The following is a 27,173-nucleotide window of genomic DNA, read 5'->3' on the forward strand; positions in this document are numbered from 1 at the left end:
TGAAGTTACAATGTATACTTCCTAAAATACTTTTTAAATTAAAGCTATTCTAACTGTTCATGTAATACTCCATTTAAACACCTGCTCAGTCAGTTTTTAGGTCTAGTTCATCTTGACACAATATACTCTCAATGAAAAAGAAAAGAACAACTCAGGAGCCCTGAAGTTCTCCACCTTCCGCCTCCTATACAAGTTTGTTTCATCCATACTATGGGACACAATTCTACATTTTTTGTATTATGACTTGTGACATTTTTATGAAATTGATTATGTTATGAAAGGTAATTATTTTAGACATGACTTTCTCTTTTAACAAAAGAATCACTGTTGTGTAAGAGTCTATGTAAAAAAATCTCTTTGCTAAAAAGAAATGGCCATTTTCTTATCCTTAAAGAAAGGAAAGAAAACTGCCAACGAAAGATCTTGGATCATGAGAAAAAATTTCAACCAGGCTGTTTGCTGGCAACAGGCCACACAAGCAGTGCCTGGTCCTGCAATACAGAGCTTATTGGCAGATGTTGTTAGCTGACTTTTGCTGAAAAAGTATGGGGGAACAGTTGGAAAATCACAAGGTGTAGAACAAGCTTTAAATAAATAAATAGCCTATTTGGCAATAGGAAGGAGAAAAGAAAGCATTCCTTGGTTAAGAAGACTGGGATACTTCTAATTACAGAGCTTCTCAGTGTTGCTTTCATGGACTGACTTCTTAATGAGAATTGAAACTGTACCTCCCACATTTGTATTTAGAGGTCCTAGGACTTCAGAATTACAATTAGTTTGTGGTTCTGCCCTAGGAGATTTGCAGTCTTCACTGTATGAGGCTGCCCTCTGGATATAGGTGGTGATTCTTCACTCTTTCCAGTTTTGTCCCTAACTTAGTAACTGCGACAGTAAATGAGGAAACCATTAATGGCCAAGCTTTATGCTTGTCAGAGCTTCTGACACATTAATTTAAAAATACAGGTACTTTACATTAGAGGAGCTTTAAGAAAACACTACGGAAAATCTAAATGGCACTTGTTAACAGGCAGTACGAAGAGCAAGTAAATATTCCGTAAATATATGAAAATTTAACTTTGTATTAAAAGTCAAAATCTCAAAAAAAAAAAAAGACATTGGCAAAAGATAGTTTCTCAGAGGAAATTATCGCATGATGCTGAAAAAGGTCGCTCCCATCGTCACTGCTATTCGGGGTTAAGGAACCTATAGACAGAACACGTTTATATATTTCATAACTGAGGTGTCAATTATTACAAAGCTAAAAAATTGGGTCATATTTTCTTCAAGTGCCATGGTAAGAATCCCTTCATCTTCTCTTTTTGATTAGACATATTGGTAGGCAACATTTGTTAACATAAAAAGGTACCAAGGTTTAAGAACAGTAGACAACATCCATAAAGGAGGTGACTCCAACACACACACACACACACACACACACACACACACACACACGTTTAAAAGGGGATTCCTTGTGGTACTCTTTTTAAAGTTATGATTAAAATGGAGGATCAATTTTAAATATACTTCTTCAAAGCAATTTTTATTATGATAATTTGCTGCACTGATTCTTCTTCCCAAAATTATGCTGTTCATCAATAATGGTAACATGCTAAAAATATAAGCAGATTTGAAGGCACGTATTTTATAAGTATTTTAAATATGTATCGACCCACTGCCTTCAAGTCGATTCCAACCCATAGCGAACCTTTTACCAGCCTTCCAAACATTACAATCTTAAATTTTTAAATTAGATTTAAGATTTAATTACATTTGAAAACAAGTTTTATAAATTATAGAGGACATTCAAAGGCAAACTTCCAGGACTTGATAAAAAATAACCAAGATCACAGTAAGATAAACACTTGTTTCAAAGTATTTCATGAAGGCACACAAATTAAAAAAACAAAAAAGTGTGTGTGGGGGGGGGAAGGGGCAAGGTTTTGTTATTTTTAGTCTTAGTTTCCAGAAGACCCAGACCCAGACCCCACTGCTTCTGAACTCAGGGAATTCCCACCGCCGTCAGCAGCCCTCCTTTGTTACTCAGGAGATACAACGGTATTGATACTTGTTTGTAACCGACTTTGAAAGTCACAAAAGCCACCCAGGCATAACAAGTCTAGGCGTTTCTTCAACGGTATCTTCAACTCTGCAGTCTCTGGCCTGATAACGCACTTACTTATAGGTAGGGGGACGCCCACCTCCCCACGATCTGTATGCGGGTACACTGGGAGTTTTTGCGGGAGGAAGACATCCTGCCACGGATACCCGGGTTCCTGGGGGTTGTTTTCTTCCTAGTGCCCGCCCTCTTCCCTGCACTATGGAAACCGCATTTTTCTCTGCCTGCTTGTCCTCGTTCTCTTTCTCCTATTACATCCAAAACAGACGATTTCAACTTCCGAGAACCTGCCAAGTAAATAGGTGCTGATGACGCCCCAGAAAGAGCGCGCGAAGGCGGGGTGTGGAGGAGAGCGCTCCCGCCCCGCCAACGGCGCCCCCACGCCCGGTGGGAAAGCGGGAGGGGGCGGGCGAGGCTCCGGCGAGAAAGGCGGCGCAGCGAAGCCCGCGGGCCCCGGCTTTCCGGGGAGCGGCGTCCACCCGAGCCCCCGCCCGCGGCCTCCCCGCACCCGGCCCCCGGCTTTCCGGCCAGCGAAGGGCGCGGAGCGGCCGCGGGTCCCCAGCTCGTCGGCGGGCTAACGTGGGTGCCCGGAAACGAGCGCCGCCGGGCCCTGCGCACCGCCACCCCCGAGCTGCCCGGCACCCGCAGAAAAACGGGGGCGCAGACAAGCCGGCCGCGGGCGCCCGCCACCCGAGCCCGCGCGGCGGGACCCACTGCGCCCAAGGGGGGCACCCCCAGGAAGCAGTCCGAGCTCACCCCCCCCGCCTGCCCCCCAGGCCGCGGCGGGGCGGGGGCGCCGGGGAGGGGGTGCGGGGGGGCCGGGGAGGGGGTGCGGGGCGCCCAGCCCTCGGCCAGCCGCTCGGCTCTTTGATCCCCACCGGGCCCCGTCCCCCCGGCCTGCTTTCCCTCCCCGGACCCCCTTCCCAGCGGAAGCCCGAAGATAAATGAATAGTCAGAGGCGGGAGGGGGCGGTCCTCCCCGGCGCCCCCGGCCCCGCGCTCCCCGCCCCTTCTCCTCGCTCCCTTTGCGCGCTCTGGGTGGCACTGCCTTCGCCGCATCCACAACAAGCCTCTGATTAATGAGGCGCCCAGGCCGCCGGCCCCCACCCCTTCCCGGGCCCTCCAGCCTCCGCGCGGGGGGAGGGGACGGGCGGGAAAAGCGACCGAGGGAGGAGGGGGCGGGGGCGCCGCGCGGCCCGCCCCGTTCCCAGCCCGGCGCGCCATTGGCTCGGGGCGCCGTCGGTCCGGGGGCGCGGCCGCCAATGCGGGGCGCGGCGGGGGAGGAGCGGCCGGCGGCCCCGCGCTCGTGTGTGCCTGCGTAACGCCGAGTCACATGTTGTTTTGCTCTTCTTAGTTCAGTCACTCGGTGCGCGATGTGTTACTCACTGTTCAACTGGGACCCAGACGAGCAGGAGTCGCCGTTGGCAGCAGCAGCCGCAGCAGCAGCCGCAGCAGCAGCTCCGGCGGCGGCGGCGGCGCGGACCCCGAGTCCCCCGGCGCACCCCGGTGGCCCGGAGCGCAGCCCCGAGAAGGCGGCGGCCGCAGCCCCAGTGCAGCCGCGAACGGCTTAGGCTCCGGCCCGGCGGCGGCGGCGGCGGCGCCGGCGGCGCGGAGCCCCGGACTCTCCCCATCCAGCGCGTTATCCCGGCGGCCGCGCAGCCGGAGACCCTGGAGAGGGAGCGGCCGCGCCAAGTTGGGCACCGGGGGACGGCAGCCGACCGCGATCCGGGCATCCTCAGGGGGACCCCCGGCGGCGGCGGCGGCCAGAGCCCGGAGGGGCGCTACGCCACAGCGCGCCATCCTCCTCCCGTTCGCTCCACTTGATTTCTCTCCACCTTTCGCGCAGGAGGGGCGCTCGTGCCGGCGAGCGAGGGGAGCGGCGCCCCCGGCCGCGCCTCCCGCCCCCTGCCCTCCCGCCACTGGGTCGGGGCGGCCAGGACTGAAGCCCCCAGGATGGCGAGCCCGCCGCTGAACGCGCTCCCCGCCCCGGCCGGGGCCGCGGGCGGCGGCGGGAGCGCGGGGGGCGGCGGCCCCAATCTCAACAACAACAACAACAACCACAGCGTGCGCAAGTGCGGCTACCTGAGGAAGCAGAAACACGGCCACAAGCGCTTCTTCGTGCTCCGCGGCCCCGGCGGCGGCGGCGGCGGCGCGGGCGGCGACGAGCCGGGGGCGGGCGGGGGGCAGCCGCCGCAGCCCCCCCGGCTCGAGTACTACGAGAACGAGAAGAAGTGGAAGAACAAGTCGGGGGCCCCGAAGCGGGTGATCGCGCTGGACTGCTGCCTGAACATCAACAAGCGCGCCGACGCCAAGCACAAGTACCTCATCGCCCTCTACACCAAGGACGAGTACTTCGCCGTGGCGGCCGAGAACGAGCAGGAGCAGGAGGGCTGGTACCGCGCGCTCACCGACCTGGTCAACGAGGGCCGCGCGGGCGCCGGCGACGCGCCCTCCGCGCGCTGCGCCGCCAGCTCCGCGTCCTGCAGCGCCTCCCTGCCCGGCCCCGGCGCCTTCGGGGGCTCGGCCGGCGCCGCCGACGACAACTACGGGCTCATCGCGCCCGCCACCTCGGTCTACCGCGAGGTCTGGCAGGTGAACCTGAAGCCCAAGGGCCTGGGCCAGAGCAAGAACCTGACCGGCGTGTACCGCCTGTGCCTGTCGGCGCGCACCATCGGCTTCGTGAAGCTCAACTGCGAGCAGCCGTCGGTCACGCTGCAGCTGATGAACATTCGCCGCTGCGGCCACTCGGATAGCTTCTTCTTCATCGAGGTGGGCCGCTCGGCCGTCACGGGCCCCGGCGAGCTGTGGATGCAGGCCGACGACTCGGTGGTGGCGCAGAACATCCACGAGACCATCCTGGAGGCCATGAAGGCGCTCAAGGAGCTCTTCGAGTTTCGGCCGCGCAGCAAGAGCCAGTCTTCGGGCTCCTCCTCCACGCACCCCATCAGCGTGCCCGGCGCGCGGCGCCACCACCACCTGGTCAACCTGCCCCCCAGCCAGACCGGCCTGGTGCGCCGCTCGCGCACCGACAGCCTGGCCGCCACGCCTCCGGCCGCGGCGGGCGCCAAGGGCAGCTCCTGCCGGGTGCGCACGGCCAGCGAGGGAGACGGCAGCGCGGGCGCGGCGGGGGCAGGCGGCTGCAGGCCCGTGTCGGTGGCGGGGAGCCCCATGAGCCCCGGACCGATGAGGACGCCACTGAGCCGCTCGCACACCCTGAGCAGCGGCTGCGGCGGCCATCCGAGCAAGATGCTGCTGGCGCCGGCAGGGGGTGCCCTGCAACACAGCCGCTCCATGTCCATGCCCGTGTCCCACTCTCCCCCGGCGGCCACCAGCCCTGGCAGCCTCTCGTCCAGCAGTGGGCACGGCTCGGGCTCCTACTCGCTGCCTCCAGGCCCACACCCGCACCTGCCGCACCCCCTGCACCATCACCAGGGCCAGCGGCCCTCCAGTGGCAGTGCCTCTGCCTCGGGCTCCCCCAGCGATCCCGGTTTCATATCCCTGGATGAGTATGGCTCCAGCCCTGGCGACTTGAGAGCCTTTTGCAGCCACCGAAGCAACACTCCTGAGTCCATCGCAGAGACCCCACCTGCCAGAGAGGGCAGTGGGGGTGAGCTGTACGGGTATATGACCATGGACAGGCCCCTGAGCCACTGTGGCCGCCCCTACCGCAGAGTTTCAGGGGACGGGGCTCAGGACTTGGACAAAGGGCTGAGGAAGAGGACTTATTCACTGACCACACCTGCTCGACAGCGGGCAGTGCCCCAGCCCTCCTCCGCATCTCTGGATGAGTACACCCTGATGCGGGCTACCTTTTCCGGCAGCTCGGGCCGTCTCTGCCCCTCCTGCCCGGCGTCCTCTCCCAAAGTGGCTTACAACCCCTACCCCGAGGACTACGGAGACATAGAGATCGGCTCCCACAGGAGCTCCAGCAGTAACCTGGGGGTAGATGATGGCTACATGCCGATGACCCCTGGTGTGGCCCCGCTCGTGGGTGGGGGTAGCTGTAAGAGTGACGACTACATGCCCATGAGCCCAACCAGTGTGTCTGCCCCCAAGCAGATCCTACAGCCCCGGGTTCCCACTTCAGCCTTGCCCCCCACTGGAGCTGGGGTACCAGCAGCAGCCTCTGCAGCTGGGAGAGGCTTTGCAGTCCACGGGGGCAGTTACAAGACCAGCTCCCCTGCAGAGAGCTCCCCAGAGGACAGTCGGTACATGCGTATGTGGTGTGGCTCCAAGCTGTCCATGGAGAATCCTGACAGCAAGCTGCTTTCCAATGGGGACTACCTCAACATGTCCCCCAGTGATGCGGGTACTTCCTGTACCCCACCCGACTTCTTCTCAGCTGCCTTGCACAGTGGTGGAGAAGTACTCAAGGGAGTACCCGGCTACTGCTACAGCTCCTTGCCTCGGTCTTACAAGGCTCCTTACACCTGCAATGGGGACAACGACCAGTATGTACTCATGAGCTCCCCAGTGGGGCGGATCCTGGAAGAGGACAGACAAGAGCAACAGACCAGTCCGCAGCCGCTGGCCACCCCAGTGAGCACCCAATCGGCCAGCACCTTCGGGCCCAGCGGGAGCAGCCACATCCAACCTCACCACCCAGCAGTGCCTTCACCCCTGAGGCAGAGCACCAGCAGCCGGCCAGAGGGATTCCTGAACCAACGCTGCCGGGCAGTGCGGCCCACTCGCCTGTCCCTGGAGGGGCTTCAGACTCTGCCCAGCATGCACGAATACCCTCTGCCCCCAGAACCCAAGAGCCCCGGCGAGTACATCAACATTGACTTTGTCGAGGCTGGAGCTCGCCTTTCCCCACCGGCTCCTCCACTGCTGGCGTCGGCGGCCTCGTCTTCCTCGCTGCTGTCAGCCAGTAGCCCAGCCTCCTCCCTGGGTTCTGGCACCCCTGGGACCAGCAGCGACAGCCGGCAACGCTCTCCTCTCTCAGATTACATGAACCTTGACTTCAGCTCGCCCAAGTCACCCAAACCGGGTACCCAGAGCGGGGACCCCGTGGGCTCCTTGGATGGCCTTCTGTCGCCTGAGGCCTCCTCGCCCTACCCGCCGCTGCCCCCACGCCCCTCCGCCACTCCTTCTTCAGCCTCCTCCCAGCAGCCGCAACCACCCCTGCCGCCACCACCAGGGGAGCTGTACCGCCTGCCTGCGGTGTCTGTCGCTGCCACCTCCCAGGGCCCCAGCGCTGCCTCGTCTTCATCCTCCGAGACTGGGGATAATGGTGACTACACCGAGATGGCCTTTGGTGTGGCTGCCACCCCGCCACAACCTATCGCGGCACCCCCAAAGCCAGAAAGTGCCCGTGTGACCAGCCCGACGCCTGGCGTGAAGAGGCTGAGTCTCATGGATCAGGTGTCAGGGGTCGAAGCCTTCCTGCAGGCTAGCCAACCCCCAGACCCACACCGGGGGGCCAAGGTCATCCGCGCCGACCCGCAGGGGGGCCGTCGCCGGCACAGCTCGGAGACCTTCTCCTCAACCACCACTGTGACCCCCGTGTCCCCGTCCTTCGCTCATAATCCTAAGCGCCACAACTCTGCCTCCGTGGAAAATGTCTCTCTCAGGAAAAGTGGCGAAGGCGGTGGCAGTGGTGTGGGGGTAGGCCTTGGAGGGGGAGATGAGCCACCCAGATCCCCCCACCAGTCGCAGCCGGCACTTTCTGTGCCGTCGCTTCCCCAGCAGCCAAGGCCTTGGACACAGAGCCAGTCTGTGGGGTTAATAGGCTGCCCTGGGGGCAGTGGTTCTCCCATGCGTAGGGAGACCTCTGCTGGCTTCCAGAATGGTCTCAACTACATCGCCATTGACGTGAGGGAGGAGACGGGGCTGTTACCCCTGCAGCAGCAGCAGCAGCAGCCAGGAGAGAAGAACTCCTGGGGCCGGAACCATGGCCTTGGTGGTCTCATCAACACTGTAGGTGGTGGCAGCACCAGTGGGGTCTGTGGGGGGCCTGGCCCTGGCACCCTGCCCTCCACCAACGCCTACGCGAGCATTGACTTCTTGTCACATCACCTGAAGGAGGCTGCTGTCGTGAAAGGTGAGGAGGAAGGACGGGGAAGTTCCTGAGTGATTTGGGGCTTCACTGTTTTTTCCTTTTTTGGGTACCTTGACCTAAATGCCAGAATATTGGCCTTTGGCTCGCGTATTCTCCTCTTTCCTCAAAGCACTTGCCAAGTACAGTGAAATAGTCTCTGAGATGAACAAGAAGCTTCCAACGCAGGAGACTTTGATGTTTTTTAGATCCAGCCCGTTTCTTTTTTTCCCACTCTCCGTCTCTTCCCATCTGTTGACATTATGGAAGTCCTGCTTAGGTGGGCCAAACCAGGGAGGCACTAAGCAGAGCATTCCTAGTCTTTGTCCTGGAGAGTTCTGGGAAGGTGCATCCAGGTCCTCACTGCTCCCAAAGGCTGCAGCCTTCACTTTTCTCTCTGAGTTCCTGTAGCTGGAAACCAGAGTCTCCAAGTTTGTAAAGAACAGACCCTAAAATCTGCGTCCGTAACGAGCATCCGTTTCGCTGGTTGCTGAGCAGTTAAGTTTTACATCTAGACCATAGATGAGTTATTTTTTTCTGAAAGGGGTGAAAAGGCAACGCTTTCGAGAAGTGGTTCTCAAGCTTTGAACGGATGCGGGAATGTTTGTTAAAACATGGGTTCCTGGGCTCTGTGGACCTCAGAGCTTCTGATTCATGGTCTAGGGTGTGGCCCAGGGCTGGCTTTTCTACTAAGTTGCCAGGTTATGCCGATGCTGATTCTCTGGGGACCTTACTTGGTGCTGCCTTGGTGTTAGAATCACCTGGGAGACTTGAGAAATTATCTGCCTGGACCTCACCCAAGACACATTAAAAAGAAAAGGTGAAATCAGAGGTGTAGAGCCGGGGCAGCCACAGTTCCCCGAGCTCTCCAGATGATTTTAACGTGCAGCCAGAATTTAGAATCGGTGCTTTAGAGGGAAGGAAAGACAAGACCCCTGGTCTCTTCTTGGACAATTGAATGTGACAGTGCTCTGTATTTGCTCAAGTTCTCATCAGACACCGGTGGGGAGAGAAGTGTGTGTGTACTTCGCAGCTGGCAGTGCGTCCTGGTGGTCTCACACTTGACATGTGAGGGAGGAAAGAGTGGTCTAAGTGGGGTGAATGTGGAGTTGCAGAGGGTTTTTTCTTCAATCCTGTAGCTGGTTCTTTGCTGAGTTGCTAGCAGAGGGGTGGAGAGGCTCTTAGGAGACCGTAAAACACATAGTAGCAGGAGATGCTGGCCTGAGGTGGACAGTCTGCCGGGGTTACAAAGTGATGACTGAGCTGCCTTGGGGATCCATTTGCCTTTTGTTCTGAAGATAAACAGACCAGTTTAATTGTTACTGAAATCTAGAGTATGTTTTACTGTGTTTTTTTGGGACTGTTACTTCGTGGGATTTCGAATGATAGCTGTAGGGTAAATCTCCCATTATTCTACGGTAATGGAGGAAAAACTGTTCCGTTTTTTATTAAAACCATCAAGTCAACGATGAAAACAGGCTCAGAGAATTATCAGGAGCACAGCTCCTTGGCATCTGATTAAATCAATTGGGAGTCGTCTGAGTGGATCCCATAAAAGATGACTCTCAAGTGAAGGTCGCTTTGCTTGGGGTTATCCTAAACACCACAGGTTTGGCTGAGAAACTGCTAATGCGTCAGGGAGTTGCTGGCGAAGGCCTAGACCATGTCAGCACACCAGCACAGGTATAGCTGATGCAGAAAACACACACACACACATACATGCGTGCTCATTTGGTGTGCTCAAACGAGTTTATGCCATGCCAGTGACTCTGTTCTGTCCAAATCTGCCTCTGGTGAGAAAAACCCTGTGAGAACGTGATACGTTTTACTGTTTTTGTGTGTGTGTGTGTGTGTGTGAGTGTGTGTGTGGAATAGGCGGTAAAAGCCTGGCCTGGATTCCACTGGGGCCCCAGGAAGGATAAGCGCTTGTCGTCTGCGTCTGCAGGCCTGAAAGAATGCAGAACCTTTCCCATAAAGTAGATTCAGAAATGGGGTTCACGTGTGACATAACGCCCTTTTCAGATCACTGAACGTTTTCGACTGCCGGAGCTAAGTTTATTTAGAGACCTGGTTTAGCTTGTTGTGTTGAAGCTTTCCCACCAGTATAAAATTGCCCTCAGCCTATAGGATTCACGATTCCGAAATCAAAACAGCGTTTTGCGCGTTCTGTGGCCGCTGAGCAAGGATGAGTGACCGTTTCGGCGGCTGCTTTTCCAGAGTGTGTGTGGATTCTGTTGTAAACACTCTTTTCAAAAGGAAAATGGCTGTTTTTTAAGCAACCTGGGTAATTGCAGTTGATCCAGTGGCCCAAAGTCACAGTTTTTGTTTTATTTTTGAGGAAGATCTAAATGTTAAACGGATGTCTAGTGAACAAACTCAATCACAAAGAACAGTACAACAGGGAAGGCCAGTATAGCATCTTTCTTTATTAACGTAGCAAGTAAGTTATGGTCTGTGGGCCAGAAAGAGAACATTCAGGAACTCAAAACGAACATCCACTTTTGTTTAACTCACATATGTGTGTAGACACTTATTTGTGGTGCTTATAAATAGAAAGTTCACAGTAGATCAATGTCCTTTGAGAGAATGATTGATAGTAGCAAGACCTGCAAAGATTTCTTTGAAGATGAAATAGGAAAAGAACTTCCTTGGTTGCTGCCTGCCTTGCCCTGGCCCTTAGATGTGGCATTTGTTCCCACGTAGAGCCCCTCGTGCTCAGCACGGAGAAGCTTAATTAGTTATGCCGACGCAGAGTCATTTGGGGTGGTGTTGAGAGTTTGCAGAAGTGGTGGCAGAGGGGAAAGGTTCCAGTAACCTTTGATAGTTGTTTACAGTAGAGTTGGGAACAGGAGTAGGGTTTAAAGTCTAAAGCCAATTAAAAAATTGGTACACCCTATGTATATAGTTTTTTTATGGGTCCAAACCAAATAAAAAAATTTTAATTCCAAATTACGCAACTTCTTTGGGGACAGCGGAAGTTTACTCGTCATGTGTATTGTGCATATGTGTGTATAGGAAATTCTCACCAATTTGTTCGGGTTTTGTTGTTTGGTGTCTGGAAATATGTTACTAAGGTCATGCTTTAAAGCTGCTTTAGAAATTTGCTTAATATTTATTTGTGTGTTTCAGTTGGTTTATACCGTAAAAGTATGCTCCTGTAGTGTTTGTCTTTACTGGGATTTTTATTCTAAAATTGATTTGTAGATGTGTATAAGAGATGAGATAAATATTACCACTGAAGGCATGTGTATTTAAATTTCGTTTGATAAAAGGACTCTCAGTGGGTATCATATAGAGAATTATAGGACAAAAGAAACGTTTCCAAAGGAACAATGGAGTCCTGATTTAATGTTTAAAAGTATTGCCTGTTGAAACTTGAAGCAGCAGATTTGAATACCTTTAGAAATCCAATCAGATGACTTGACAAACCACATAACCTTTATTTTTTCGCTGTTGTGCTTTAGGCGGCCAGATCTTGTCGTAATAAAATAATGTTATACCCTGGCCCTCCCCGATTCCCAGGAACAGATGAGTAAGTTGCTAATGAAAACACGTCCACGTGTTCCTGAATGAAAGTCACGTGACCTGTTTCCTTCACTGAAAGAGAAACTTTTACAAAAATAGTACTTCATGGAAGGAAACCAGGTCTCTAGTCACTGATCTTAATGAGACATTGTGGCTATAGAAGCAAGTCCCTTCATCCCTGTTCCTCACTTTCTCTACCTGTAAAATGGGCGTGATTGTTATCCTCTCCTTTCTCTGTCCCAGGTAAAGGAGATGGTGGCCATCAAGTGTGTTTGAAGCTCCGTCCAGTCGTCCCATTGGTACTTATGACCTTGAAATCGTGAATGTATATAGGAAAGGCAATTAAAAAAACAATAATAAACTCAGAGTACTCTGAAAACGGAGCCCATACCTTTTAAGAAGTGTGCTCCTTTGATAACTTGATTACCAGCTCAACTGCAGTCTCCGAGAAGTATTTTTTCTCTCTTTGTTGAGATTCGTTCACAGATAATTACCGATTGTAATGATGTGGTGTTTTAAATTACACAGTAAAATAACAAGAACAGAATTCTAATCCTGAAGCACTTTTGATTACTTTTTATGATTTGTTTATGTACTAAGATGAAAATGTATCATTAGAATATACAATTTTTTTTTAATTGCTAGTGTTGGCTTTTGATGCAGGATGCATTAAAAGAAAAACAGAATCCTGAGACTTTCAGTTGTTTAATCATCCTTTGTTCAGCCTGGGGTTTTATTCTTTTGGGTTGATTTAATTAGATTGGCTATTCATGCGCTGTTTTGACTCGTACCATTGTGCTGTTTGGCTGTCAAACAGGGTAGGAAAACCTCCATGTTTGATTACTTCCTTCTATCCAGAAAAAAAAAATGTAATTGATAATTAATGTTTTATTTTCTTTAGATTTATTTGTATTAAAACGAAGCTCCTTTTTTTTTTGGAGGAGAAGCATTTGCAGAGTTTTAGTCTCAGCATGGGTATGATGAATGGGTTTTCTGTTAAAATTCCCACTTACGCGTTTTCTGTAGAAGCATAGTTCCAAGAGCTAGTTAACTTTTGGTATCAGATTTGGCAAGTGGTAAGTTTTTTGTTGTTGTTGTTGTTGTTGTTTTTGGGTAACACACAAGTGTCCCCATTTCACCTTAGAAACTTAAAGGAAAATGAAACTTTAGTCTTTTATCCGCATTGCCGACTGGAGTGGGGAAAACGCTCAGAAGCGCAGGGCTGTGGCTCCACCCTCCTAAGCCAGTTCTCCACTCAGGCAATTATAACAGAGTTGAATTCTCAGTAGAATTTCTCTAGTATAGACGTGATCAGAATGCATGTTTCTCTGCAAGATAGGCAAGGCATTTTAATTTTGGCATTTTAATAGAGAAACGAAAACAGAATTGTACAAATCTCTAAAATTATCACTTTTAGACATTGTTACTTATCAGGTCTTGGGTTTTGTGAAAACAATGCTATCCAATTTTAAACAGGAACACTCTCTGTTCATTTTATTTAGTGTGAATGTATTCCTCAAGATTGCCGTGATTGTTTTGCATCATTTAAGACAGATTTCTCTAGACGGAGCTCAATGTAGATTTTTCTGAAGAGAGTCAGTGCAGCCATCACTCAAGACCGAGAAAATGCTGAGCTTGATGACTGCTTCTGAATACTGGATGTCTTTCAAAAATAGCTGTGGAGACCTGCATTAATTGTGTGCTAAAATAAAATACACAGAAGTTTGAATAGCAAGAGTTGGAGTGTGTGTTGTATGCTAGCATTTTTCTCCGTGGGCTCAAGTAATGTAAGAAATCTCTGGGTTGATAGCCTTCTTTGCTTAATTGGGTTCATTGTATTAGAATATGGAACTAGAATTGAGTTAAAACTTAGGGGCAGCATGTTTACAAATGAAAAAGTAGTCAGTTTAGTGGTTCTGATTTCTGTTACACTGGACAGTCCTTAAATTTGGGTAAACTCACTTTTACATATTCAAAGACTTGGCATTGTAAAATTTCAGCAAGGGAACAGGTCTTTAAGTTTTACCTGCACGTATCTGTCGTACATGATATTTATGGACTCAATAATACTTATAAAGTATTCATCATTTATTATGCTTTTATTGAAGTCTTGGAATATTTGGTCAAAATATGCTTAGTAATATATTTTCAAGATAAATGATCGTATGTATTGCACTTTGCACTTACTGTATCTTTTAATAGCAATTTTTTTAAGTTTTCCAGAAATAATTATTTGAGTGACATTCATGTGTGGGTGTGTTATGTGTGTGGTTGTCTGTATGTGTGTATTGTGAGTGTGGTTGTGTGTTCGTGTGTATTTTTGTGTGTGTGCGTGGTTGTGTATATGTATTTGTGTGTCTGTGTGTGTGTGGTTGTGCGTCTGTTTATTTTGTGTGCGTGTGGTTGTGTATGTATGTATTTGTGTGTCTGTGTGTGTGTGTGGTTGTGTGTATGTGTAGCCTTTCGTAATATCTAATCATGTAACAGGATTGGTGTGGCTTTATTTTTTTTTTCCTAAATTGTACTCAAATACTAAGTAATGACTTTAAGTCGTACCGTTATTTTAAGCTATCCCTAGAGTACTGGTATCAATACTTAGGGAATTATTATGATATAGTAATTTCAGCTTTTTCAGTGCATAGAAATAAGTAATATGATATACTTCATTATATTAAGTGATTTTAATAGTTACCTTAAAATCCATGTAGCTATGTTAAGACTGACTCGTGCTTTTGTGTACTATTACTCTTGGAAACTCTGTAGGGCGGTTATACTCTGTCCTATAGGGTCGCTATGAGTCGGAATCGACTCGATGGCACTGGGTTGGTGGGAATGCTGGAGAAACATATCAGTGTGACACAGTGCTGTCTATTTACAAATACCAGAATAGCTACTTGAATTAGTTCATCTTTGTCTTTACACAAATGCAACCCAGCAGTCCCAAAATTTGGTGGACAGTTGATGAGTCTGAGAGAGTGCCATCGAAGTTGGATATGATGAGATTCTAACATTGTTTCTGATCAGTATTGAAAGATAATTGCAGACCTCGCTCCCCTTTGGGTCAAAAGAATTGCTTTTTTCTCACTTCATCGTTTTAACACATTTTCATACGTATTGTATCACATAATACTAAAAAAACAAAAACATAATATGGGCAAGGCAACCCAGATCTCCGTTTTTCTGGAATAAAGAACCTACAGCTTAGAAAGGCCAAGTGACTTGCTCAAGACCGCAGAGTCAGAAGGAATAGGGCTGAGTTGAAGTATAAGAAAATCTTGTTTTTATAGCATTTTCATATGATCCAACCCCATAACATCTTTTGACGCCCAGTGCTGTTTACATTATGTCACATTGTTGCCAGGCCATATAAATTGTCTACTTTGGAAGCACAATAGTTAAGATTTACCTAAGACCCCGTTAACATTGTTTATTTGACTTGGGTGGTAATTGCTTAATTTCTTTTTTATTCTACACTTAATCGTTTCTGGTAAAATGGGGACTATTAGGGAAAATGAGTGGACAAGGTAGGAAATCTTCCTAAATGTCATGCCAGTGTTCAGATCTGCCAGTTGGAAGAGCTTCGAATTTGATACTAATTTCAAGGCCCTCATTTTGTCAATGAATTGAAGAGCTGACCATCAAGTTACTGGTACATCATCTGCTCTGGTGGCTTCCAGCCCAGTTTCCTGGCTCTACAGTGGTCTGGAGAGGTGGAAGACTTTTATTCCTCCAGGTGTTTTTAGCATGTATCTGTATGTTAAAGCACGCTGTATATTATACTTGGTTAAACACTCTTTAACCTCAATCCATTAAAACTCTTTGGACTCATTGCGGCAATACTGTTTAAATCTTGACAGTCAGAGAAAAATACAAAGACTTTTGACCGTAAAAGTTTGGGAGCCATGATCTAGTAATGTTTCTTTGTTTATTTTACAGTTGTGAAAACAAGCTGAGGGAGGTTGGGTGACTTGTCCAAGGTCATTGTCTTTATTAGCGGTAGAGGTGTTTGTAAACATTATCAAGAAAGAAAAGAATAATGAGTTACAAACTATTTGATATGTATCTGTTGGTTTTTTTGTTTACTGACGAATAACTTTCCCACAGGATAGTCCCTATTTAAAACAAGTTAGCCTTTTGATTATTAGCCTTTTGACCACGGAACATTTAATAAGTTGCTGCATGTATACATACAGTGGGTGGAAACAGAATAAAGAGGCACCTAAGTAAGAAAATATGTAAATCAGGAAAACACAGCTGTTGACGATCCTTTGGGCAATGTTTACCAAAGAAACAGAGTAGTGAAGGTTTGGAATGTATTCAAGGTGAAGTTTCTTACTTGTTAAAAAAAAAAAAAGGTAATGCAAATTTAAAGACCTGTATTATCTGGAAAATTTCAAGTCCTTCCTCTCTGTAGATTGTTTCAACCTGGACAGCAGGTCCAATAATTAACAAGGCAGCCTCAGTTTTTTAGTCACTAACTGTGTGCCTTCAAGATTCGTTTATTCTGTAAGTGAAATATCAGATACTCATTTTAAGTAAGTCCACTAATGGTTTCCCAAGAAATGAGTCATTAAGCTATGTAATGATGAGTTTATTTGAAAACTAACCAATTTAGGATTTGCCTAAGAACAGATAAGTAACTAATCAATCTTGGTAGGTGGTTATCTTCTGGGGGGGTGATTATTTTACCGGTGCCATTGTTATTTTTAAGATTTTTTTTTTCCTGAGAAAAATAATTTAACTAAATTTTTATATAAAAAGGAGTGGTTTTCGAACAAATTTAATTGAATAAAAGCTGTCACCTTTCTGCTGACATGAATATAAACCCCCTTCTAAAAGCATAAAGGAATACTTCAGCAAACGCATAAAAATTCATAAGGCATCCATATATATATATTTTTTTAATTTTTAATACGCTAATATATGGCCTTGTGCTATCACGGGTGATTCAGTGTTTTGTTGACATTAGCCGTCAGTCTCTTCAACATCCTAGAAGGGAATAGGACTTCTTAGCAGATGGCAGCCTCGGGGCCATCCATGGGTCTGCCATTATGAGCAATATGCACGAGTAATCCACCCCAGCAGCACTGTTGACAACAGGCTAATGATTGGAGACTGTCTGCTTCGCGGGATCAACAAAATAGAAAAATATCCCCCCCTTACCATCCGAGATTAATGGAGCGGTGAAGCGTCTTTTCAGGTTTGAAAAAAAAAAAAGAGTTCCCACTAGCCTGCCTTAGAGTGGTGGGTGTATTGAGCACTTATCACGTTAGAGAAATAAAGGGAATAAAGACTCAGATGCTTATCTAGGGAGTCATGATCTGTAAGTCCGGATGTCTTTTCCTGGGTGAGATTTGGCGCTCTTAGGTGCAATCTTTCTTCTGCGGAACTGGGAATTGCGTAGTCATGTCCGTTGCCTGGTGCCCTGTTGTGGTCACCTAAAATAGGGGCTGAAGTCAGTGACTATTTGATCCTCGTGAATTCCTAGGTCTCTTGTAGAATCCATCCCTAAACTCCATCATCTGTTCCTGCCGTGCCAGGGACCAGCTCACGTTCACGTGGGCTGTGCTGCTTGCTTTTTTTTGTTTAGGACTTTGGATGGCCTTTGATAGATGGATAAGGAGGGGGGAGGGAGTGTGAAATAGTGGGAGAAGTTTTGGAAATAGGCCAGGATGTTCTTACTAAATTTAAAAACTATGCAACGCATACTTTAGAAACTCCAGACCATAAACAGGATTAAATGATGCATGAATTAAAGCGTGTTGAACAGCTTGTTTTTGTTTGAAGAGGTCAGAAATGGAGGCCCTAGGACTGTAGTGCATTGTCAGTATCACAGGGATCCTGATCTTCTGAGGCAACAGAAATTCCTAGAAAAACCCCGTACCTGGATTACTGAAGTGGTTTGTGGCGAATGTTCATGTTCTTCTATGATACTGGGTACTGTTTTTTCTTTTTTCTTTTTTTTTTTTTTACCGTTTTCCTGCATTAAAGCGACACTTTAGATACGCAGCCAAATCACAAAACTAATCACTAAGTGACCCATAAACTCTCCTGGTTACATTTATCAAATGAGTTTAGTGAAACTTTTATAAAAAACCTGTATTATTTCACCAGGTAGACATCTGGTAAATGTACAGTTCAAGCAAAAATGTATTTAGGTATGTTTTGGCAAAATATGTTCACTTTAAAACTGGAAAACCTCTATTTCTTCTTTAAAATATTATAAATCCTGGGTATAAATTTATTTTAATTGCAGTCAACTTAGCTAGTTGAGTAAAAAATAAATAAATAAAAACCACAATAATGAGCTGTGTGGAAATATTAAATATGAAAGCCTGACAAAACCATTATAAATGTAAACATTATAGAATCTTTAAACTCCCTTTATCATGTAAGGGACACATTCTTTTAAAGCTTATGTGGCTTCCAAATAATAATGACATTTTGGTATCCTTTGGGTCATAACAGCACTTTAAAAATACAGCAGAATCTATTCACCTTGATTCAGTCTTTCTTCTTCTCACTTGTTGCAACTTAATTGATCAGTGATGCTGGTTTATCAATGGTCTTAGTTCCAAACGAAATAGCTACTGCAATAAAATATCCCAAGTTTTTCCAACATGGCAGATTTAATTAAGTTCACAGAAAAACTCTCTGGGTGATAAGCACCCATCTTAATGAATGGTCTGAGGTTAGCCAGTTCAGCTGGAATGTCCAGGATTCATTGGGTCTTCAGCCATTTCATAAAGGTGGAACAGAGCTGACTTCTGAAGCCAGTCAGCTTACTGAGAGTTCGCTAAGTGCCAACACAGGAGTAGATGTCCTGGAAGATATGGGAGAAATATGAAGCAAGGCCTCTGCTCTTCAGGCCCCTTTATAGTCTGCTTGGACAGCATCCCACCAATGGCTGTTTTCTGGGCAGCCAGTCTGGTTTCCTCAGTAGGTACCCACCCACCCTTCAGGCATTCTTGGCTGAAGACAAAGAATGAGATGTCCCTGCTTGGATTGTGGGTGTCCTTGCTGGAAAATTCTGGTGGCGCCTTTCAGACTTTTAATCCCCTACACACACACGTACGTGGGGTCCGTCAGTTGAGGCAGTATCGTTGAATACGTTTTCTCTCCGGGAAACCATAGGTTTGATTTTACTGCTGTGTCATAATTCCAAGGTACCAGTTTGCTTGGAGCTCTCGGCAGCCTTAACCCATAACTCTCGCCATATTTCTCGTTGTGCCTAGTTTTTGTTGTAAGTGGTAGTATTCCTGTCACTTCTCAGTTGGTAGGTTATTATTGTCTTTGTTCTTCTACTCCTTCTGGATTCTTCCCTGCTTACCCTCAACTGTCACTGAATAAAAGTACTCCTTTAATTTCTGTAACATGAATTTTTTCTTTGAACTCATCCCTTCTTTGGACGCCCTTGTCATATGTTTACATGTATACACATAATGACAAAACTTATATTTTAATATGTATTTAAGTATAGCTACTTGCATAAAACTGTGCCTTTCAAAACAAAATAATCGTTTTGGTTTTCATTAATATTTTTCTCATAAAGCATCCACAAACATTTAATATGATCATAGTTCTTTTCTCATTTTGTTTCAAAATTGCTTGATTTCTCATTTTCATAATTTTCAAATAGGGTTGTGTTTTATTAAGACATGCCTATAACTGTAAGACCATTGGAAACCCTGGTGGTATAGTAGTTAACAGCTATGGCTGCTAACCAGAAGGTCGGCAGTTCAAATCCACCAGCCGCTCCTCAGAAACCCTATGGGGCAGTTTTCCTCTGTCCTTTGGGGTCGCTATGAGTCAGAATTGACTCCACGGCAGTGGGTTCAGTTTTGGTTTCTTTAAGAGCATTAAGATCTGTGGCTGGCACAAATGGTTTGCGATTGGCTGCTTATCTAAAGATTGGAAGTTCAGACCCACCCAGCGACTCTGGGGAAGAAAGGCCAGGTGATCCACTTTCAAAAAGATGACAGCCAAGAAAAAAACCTATGGAGTGCAGTTCTACTTGGTAACACGTGGGTTCACCATGAGTTGGAAGTGACTGGACGGCAGTGGGTTGTTCTCGTTTTGTTACTGTAACAGCGTTAAGGTGGATTTTTGAAGCCTTTTTTAAAAAGTGTTTATCCCATCCTTTTTACAGACATCCATGATCTACCCAGGAAAGCCCCCTTCCCTTCATGCGCTAAGGAGGCTTCGTTGCCACTGCCAGCCCCCACTGGTCATAGTGCTTCCTGCTCTGAAAACTTACTGCTGTTCGACCCCTTGCCTTCCACTATGGTGACCACTGTAGTTGGAGGAGGGAAACCACATTTGGCTGGGCAGCTCTGTGTTACCAACCCATCAGGCTGATGTGGCAGTCGGCTCCAGGTGAGTTTCCTGTCGTTCTTACCTTTTACCATCTTTTACTGTTCTTTCCAAAACTAAACAAAAACGACAGGAACTTCACTTAAGGGCTGCTTGGGAAGGGCGAAAGGTGGGACACGTGGCGGAACAGGAGGGCCAGTGACAGGAAAGGTTGCGTCTGCCTTGTAATTCTTAAATATAACCGAATTATTAAAATTTTAACTTTTTTTTTTCATTACTCAGATGCCAGTTGTTACATGTTGAAAACCTTCCAAACACTTCACCCATTCGAAAAATATTACAGGGCAGGATAGAAAGAAGTAGGTTGGGTTTTCTAGTTGAAAAGAAAAATAGAAGGTAATGTTAATAAGCCGTTTACCTTTGATACCAGGGGGGAGAGGGAATAATTTTGAAGTGTGCTGAACACGTGCGGTATTGTGGGTGGTAGTAAATACTCTGGAAAAGAAAGCAGGGAAGAGTCAGGGAGAAAATGACATTTGAGCCAAACAACCTGTAGGTCCTGAGAGAGCAAGTCATGAGGATTTTTACATGGAGACACCATGTAGGCAAAGAGAGTAAATATCAAGTGCAAAAGCCCTGGGGGTGAAGATTGATATGTACAGAGAAGACAGAGACCAGTACAGCTGACAAAAGGGCATAAGGGAAAGAGTTATAGGTGAGATCAGAGACTTTGGTTCATATTTAACGGTATAAAAGGAAGGTGCGTTGTCTTTGGAACAACATGAAAGCATTTTAAGACTTTTATACCAGAGCCATCTAGTTGTGTCACAATGCGTGTGGCAGCCCTGGATGGTATCTTATACTTAGTGAGGTCAACTCTTGAATTTCTTTCTCAAAAAATTTATATAAAATTTGAAAAGCCCTGAAGTTTTCTAATAGGATGTAGACCAAAACCAAACCAAACCCATTGCTGTCAAGTCAATTCTGACTAATAGAGGCCCTATAGGACAGAGTAGAACTGCCCCATACGGTTTCCAAAGAGTGGTGGTGGACTTGAACTGCCAGCCTTTTGGTTAGCAGCTGAGCTCTTAAGCCCTGTGCCACCAGGGCTCCAGAGTGAAGACACTGAGATATAATTGAGGTTGAGGAAATTGGCTGAAACTTTTCACGAGGTAAACAACAAAATAAAAGGACAAGTGTTTAGCCACTGAATTACATACTTTTTAAAAATCAAAATGTATGTGTATAGCACCTTACAACTTACCAGTTTTCAGGTGCTACTTAATCCTAGTAACGTCCTCATAGGGTAGGTTCTTGTTACTTTATTTGACAAAACTAGGGGTGGGAGATATTAAGTGGCACCCCTAGCTCATGTTGCCTGGCTCTCTGAGCTGTATTGGAAAACCCACTTTCCCAGTCTGTAGAGATTGTTTTTCTTGAAGGCCTGTCGCTATCTGGTTCTGTATCTCCTAGGCAACACGATGCCTTCACTAAAATTAAAAAAAAAAAAAGTTCCTCTGACAGTTTGTAAGCTGAATCTCTTAGAACTGGGTCTGTGATGTGTGTGGCTCTTTACTCCTAATTCTTGCTTGGGGCTGGGCTTCCAGGAAGTTCCCCAGTGCTCAGGGAGTTTAAGTTTAGGCTGACGAAACACATTGATCTCATCAGTTAATTTAGAAACTAAAATGATAGAAAAAAAAAAAACCCAGTGAAAGTAGCAAATATGTAGATAATTTGTTATTCCACGTATTTCATAGAGATTCTGGCTTAACAGGAAAGCACTAATGGAAGGAGCTTAGAGCTAATGGTGCCAAAAGTTCAGAAAGATTGGTATGCCGTGTGTGAAAGGACCCTGCTCTCCTTTTCACCTCTTGGTGAGGAAAATACACATTTAATAAATGGACTTGATGAGCCAAGTTTGTGCATTGCACTATAAAAAAAAACCAAACCAAACTCGTTGCCGTCAAGTCAATTCCAGGTCATAACAACCCTATAGGAAAGAGTAGAACTGGCCCATAGGGTTTTCAAGGAGTGCCTGGTGGATTTGAGCTGCCTACCTTTTGGTTAGCAGCCGTGGCTCTTAACCACTACGCCGCCAGGGTTTCCACATTGTGTTATAGTTTATATAATTGCTCAAACCTGAAGTAGTGTTGTAGATGTATCTTTAGGATTTAGGCTCAGCTTTCTTTAACTTTTCTGTAGTAAAAATACATATAAATAATAAAAAAAAAAATTTTTTTTTTAATAGCATACGTAAAATGTCTTAAAGAAGTTCATTCATTTTTAATGAGATAAGAATCTTTTCCTTTATTTGTTTTCCATGTCTGGTTGCAGATACGTCTTCCAGACCAAAAAAAAGAAAAACCATGAAATTTAAATTTTTACTTCCAAATGTGTGTATTTTAGAAAAGATGTTTGTATTTGTGAACCTCCTGGGTTTCTGTGGTTCATAAGGTAACCCTTGTAAGTGGTATGTGGAAGGAATGATGGGAGGCGACGTGATAAATGAAAGGGAGGAAGGTGGTGGTTTTGTGTTGTTGGAAAAGAAAGGTGTGTTGCCAGGACACCCATGGACCTGCAGAGCTGCCCTTTAGAATCCTCTGTATGTTACAACCTGCCTTATTAGCAAATGGCTAAGATACATCCACAAATAATTTGATTCACTTGTAGTCTTATTGTATCAGTTCAGAATGGTTTAAATGGTTAGTAAGGTTGCTATTTTTCTTTCTGTTACTCTTGGCTTAGGTCGCTTGAAAGTCTAAATGCTATTGGTCTTAAGTTCAATCAAAGAAGTAGAAACTGTAAAAGTGCCTGTATCTCTCTAAAGAAAATCAAGAATATAACAATTATTTTTTTTTTTAATTCATCTATGCTAAGTATCACAAAGTTTAAATAACTAAAAATTTTTAAATCTGAGGGATGTTCTCTTGGACTGAATTTATAATATGTGATATAGTTATTATATATTCCTCAGAAATCTGCTTGTCTCCTGATTTTGTCATTTTAATATTAGAGATGTGGTTAAGAAGGTATGTCTCTTCTAAAGCTCATTCTTAAAAATCTTGAAGAATTCATGTACTGCTTAGACAAATCTGGCACACATCCCTGTAAATGATCACTCATGGTCCACCTTTTTTTTTTTATATATAATTGTATTTATTTTGTTGTTGTTGAGAATAGACACAGCAAAGCATACCCTAGTTCAGCAGTTTCGGCATGTATATATACAATTTCTCCATATACTTGTAGTTTCTACATGTACAGTTCAGACATTGATTACATTCTTTGAGTTGTGCATCCATTCTCACCCTCCTTTTCTGAGTTGTTCCTCCCCCATGAACATAAACTTACTGCCCCCCCCGAGGTTCCTATCTAACCTTTCGAGTTGCTGTTTTCAATTCGATCCCATATAGGTAGTTCTTAACTTCCTTTTAATGTAAAAAATGATTTTTTTTTTTAATTAATTGGAAAGTTTTCCCCATATCCAGAACTTTTAGCAGTTTGGGAAATCTTGTCTTTATAAAGTGTTTTATTTTTTCCTGCTGCTTTCTTCTCCTTTTGGTAAAGAGGGTAGGGTGACCAGGCATGTCTGTGATCACACCTCAGGAATGTTACAACTGTCTGGAAACAAGCCAGATCTGGCAGACTCTGTCCTTGCCTGTCTCTGTCCTTTATCACCAGATAGTGAAAACTTGCCAACACTGACATGCAGGACACAGAAGACTCCCCCTTGTTAGAAACCTAACAGTTTGTTGACCCTGGGGAAGTCATTTCATCCCCTGGGCCCATTAGGAGGGATTAGGTTCAGTGGTTCCCAACCTGTGTGGTCGTTAGAATCTCCCCATAAATCTTAGCAAATACCAAGGCCAAGCTCCTGCCCAAGGCACCCCACTGCTCTAACATCCTTCTTAGCTCTGTGACTGTTTAAAAACTTGCCCAAGATCCTTGCCATTTTAGGTTTTGCTAAGACTGAAGAAGAGTCCCTGGGTGGTGCAAATGTTTATGTTTGACCACTAACATAAAGGGTGGTGGTTTCAACACACCCAGTGGCACCACAGTTGTGTTAAAGATGATCGCCAAGAAAACCCCTATGGAGCACAGTTCTACCCTGGAACGCATGGGGTTGCCATGGGTTGGAATCAGCAAGAAGGCAATGGGTTTGGTTTTGAAGGCTAAAGAATATAAGTGCCAGAAAGTTTCTTTGGCTTAGACTTAATTTTTTTTTCTTTTTGAGTCACATTGTAGACACTAACATTTTGGGCTGAAATTATGCATTTTATAAATGACCACGAAGGCGTGTGGAAGCTGGGGAGGAAGAATCTGGGGTGTCTGTAGGTGATGAGCAGATCGTGGGGGAAGTGGGCCCACAGAAGTTGACTTCTTCTGTCTCCACTAGTGAAGGGCTGGCCATCAGCTCCTGCTTCACCTGCTGGTTTTCTTTTTTTTAAGTATATGAACTTTATAAAGATAGTTTGTGACTTAGCACTTTCATCACTGAAATTTCAATCAAGAGTACTCCATTCGAATGTAAATCTCCTTCATCTGGGGCAGAAGGGCTTAAATGCTCATCTACATTTTTGTGTATAAACCAAAGAGAACAAAAATAGTGTTACCCCACGACCTGGACTGGATGGAGTCTAGTTAGTTTATGACGCATTGTACTTGCTCAGCCCATGTGAAATTAAAAGGGATTTGTGTGTTCTCCGACTGAGCAGCTGCCTGCACTGTGGACGTAGGAAGCCTCTTTCAGGGCGTTTTGTACTGTCCACAGCGTGTGAAGAAAGCAGCCAGGCAGAGGCCCTGGGTCTTTGCAGTGTTTGGGAGCTATTAGCTTTAAATGGCCTATAGTTACCCCAAGGAAAAAAAAACAAAACAATTCTACTTCTGTTCTCCTTCTATCCAATTATAACAAGTTTATTCATTTTATTCCGAGAGCCATTTGCCATTGTTTTTGTGCATTCATCAGTTGTTTATTTGCTGTTTGAAGTTGCAATTGTTCGTGATGTCATTCATGAATATAATTTTGAATGAGGAGAAGGCCGAGATGGCAAATATGCCAAGAGCCACCCTGGCTGTGGCTCCATAAATTACCCGGGCAGGCAGAGTAGGAGGAGTAGTTTCCTTGGCATCCGAGGGCTGCCTGGTCTTAAGAAGTGTTTATAGTTCAGAACACAGCATGTGATTACATGTATGCATCATTTAAAGGTGCATGCAGAAAGCAAAGGAAACCCAACTTCAAAATACCTCTCATATCAGTGGCATACACATCTTTACATGTGAAAGTATATACACGTATCTGTTTCCCTTGTACTATTTATTTGTATATTTTCTATCTAAAATCTCCTTTGATGGTTTCATAATGACCCAATGAGGAATTTAGTTCGGTCAGGAGAGAGGTAATTGGTGGGTCTGAGATTACATAGCTGGTAAGTAGTGGTTCCTGGGTGCAAACCCCGGGATCCTGACCCTGGTGTGGCCAGTGTGCTTTCCACACCTACATCATGTTTAGGCACCAGAGTGGCATGTGGTTTCAAGGCATGGGGATGCCTTCAAGGAGTCTCTCTTGTGCTCCTGGTGAACAGCAGCGTGGCTTTGCGATGACTAATTGATGGAATTTATGCTCCTGTCTGTGACTAGGGCAAAGAGAGCCTGCACTTCAGTGACTAAGTAGGGTTTGCTGCCTTAAACTTTATTAGAGTGTCTTAATAGTTAGCTCTAACCATCTACACACTTGCCACCCCTTCCCTCCCCCCACAGCAAGGGGCAGAGCTGAAATCCTATATTATGTAAATGTTACAGGCTGAAAGAAGATCGACCTACAGTGTTTCAGCAGCTCTGCTCAGGCCGTTGTGTCACGTGTGCCCAATGCAAATGCATTATTTAGAAGAGCACTGGCCAGAGGTCTCTGGGCATCATGCCCTAGCCCTGGTGGGTGAGACCCTTTTTCCTTTGGGGGGGCGGGTGTGTGTGGTTTTTTATTTATTATTTTCTTTTCTACCATGGGAGATGAAACATTGCACTAGATGGTAATTTTTAATACATTTCCAAATCACTGCATCATTATTTAATGTGAAAGCCAGAGTATATTTAAGAATCCCAAAGACAGACCTGTTTAACCACATTCGTGAGAATGTTTCCTATTTAGTATAATTATATAAAGGATGTGAGTTCTTAAATATATATATATAAAGGATTTGAGTTCTATTTGGCATAAATTCAGACTTCCAGAAAATGCTTATTTCGGTGTGAATTAAAAAAAAATAAATGAAGTATAAAACTTAGAAACAAACAAATACCCAGTAGCAACTCAAATAAGTATTTGAAGGAAAGAAAGGATCGCTTGAAAAGATATATAACAGCAGAACGTTTGAGATGGGTATATTTTCAGTTAATATTTATTGCACATTTCCTCCATTTCATAGGAAAAATAGAGTATTTAGGTTTTAGAACTTCAGATATAAACAGTATAAATATTTTTATAGTATACATAAATCTATTTTACATCTGTATGAAATTATAAAAGTAATTTGAATGGGACAGTAATGTATTAAATAAATCCGAGAAAAGTATTACATTGTTCATACAATATTTGCAATTTTAGTACAAGGTACATCACTTGGCCCAAACACTTATTGTTTGGTATGGTAGAAGCATAATGCTTATACCCAAAACAAACAGACAAAAAAACCAAACCCAGTGCTGTCGAGTCGATTCTGACTCATAGCAACCCTATAGGACAGAGTAGAACTGCCCCGTAGAGTTTCCAAGGAGCGTCTGGCGGATTTGAACTGCCGACCTTTTGGTTAGCAGCTGAGCTTTTAACCACTGGGCCAGCAGGGCTCCTTGCTAGTATAGGTTATATTTAATAACAATCATATTTACTCAGTACTTTGGTATCATGCAGGAAAAGCCAAGTAGAAGAGCAATATACAAACAAAAAAAGAGCAATAATAAAAAAAAATTTTTTTTTTTTTTTTGTAAATTAGGTCCAAAAGTGTGCTGGCTTCGTAAATGATTTTATGACTTGCTTCCTCATTTTCGATAGGGTCTGTAATAGGATAGCATGGTTTTCAGGAGATAGTATTGCGTTTCCAAAGTACATAAGCTTGCAGCTAATTTGCAAAGGGGCTATCCATTAGCCTCTAAGTTTAACACATAAATGGGTATTTATGGTGTTATTTTG

The 27,173-nt window shown here is 45.7% G+C and overlaps 1 protein-coding gene across 5 annotated transcripts in view; it reads left to right on the forward strand.

Moving 5' to 3' along the window:
* The first annotated feature begins 3,975 nt into the window (after nt 1-3,975).
* Nucleotides 3,976-27,173, forward strand: part of IRS2 (insulin receptor substrate 2) — a 33,150-nt gene continuing 9,952 nt past the window's right edge. The window contains exons 1-3 of one of the 5 annotated variants that reach the window (XM_023553194.2): nt 3,976-8,158; nt 19,827-20,053; nt 20,273-25,783. In XM_023553194.2, the coding sequence (XP_023408962.1) occupies nt 4,069-8,158; nt 19,827-20,035 (4,299 nt within the window). In that variant the 5' untranslated portion in view covers nt 3,976-4,068 and the 3' untranslated portion in view covers nt 20,036-20,053; nt 20,273-25,783. Of the gene's footprint in view, nt 8,159-11,920; nt 11,977-13,179; nt 15,515-19,826; nt 20,054-20,272; nt 25,784-27,173 lie in introns of those variants that run through there. The other 4 variants (XM_064275233.1, XM_023553197.2, XM_064275234.1 and 1 more) reach the window with 4 other exon arrangements.

This window comes from Loxodonta africana, chromosome 23, assembly GCF_030014295.1.
Source record: "Loxodonta africana isolate mLoxAfr1 chromosome 23, mLoxAfr1.hap2, whole genome shotgun sequence".
NCBI classification, from domain to species: domain Eukaryota; kingdom Metazoa; phylum Chordata; class Mammalia; order Proboscidea; family Elephantidae; genus Loxodonta; species Loxodonta africana.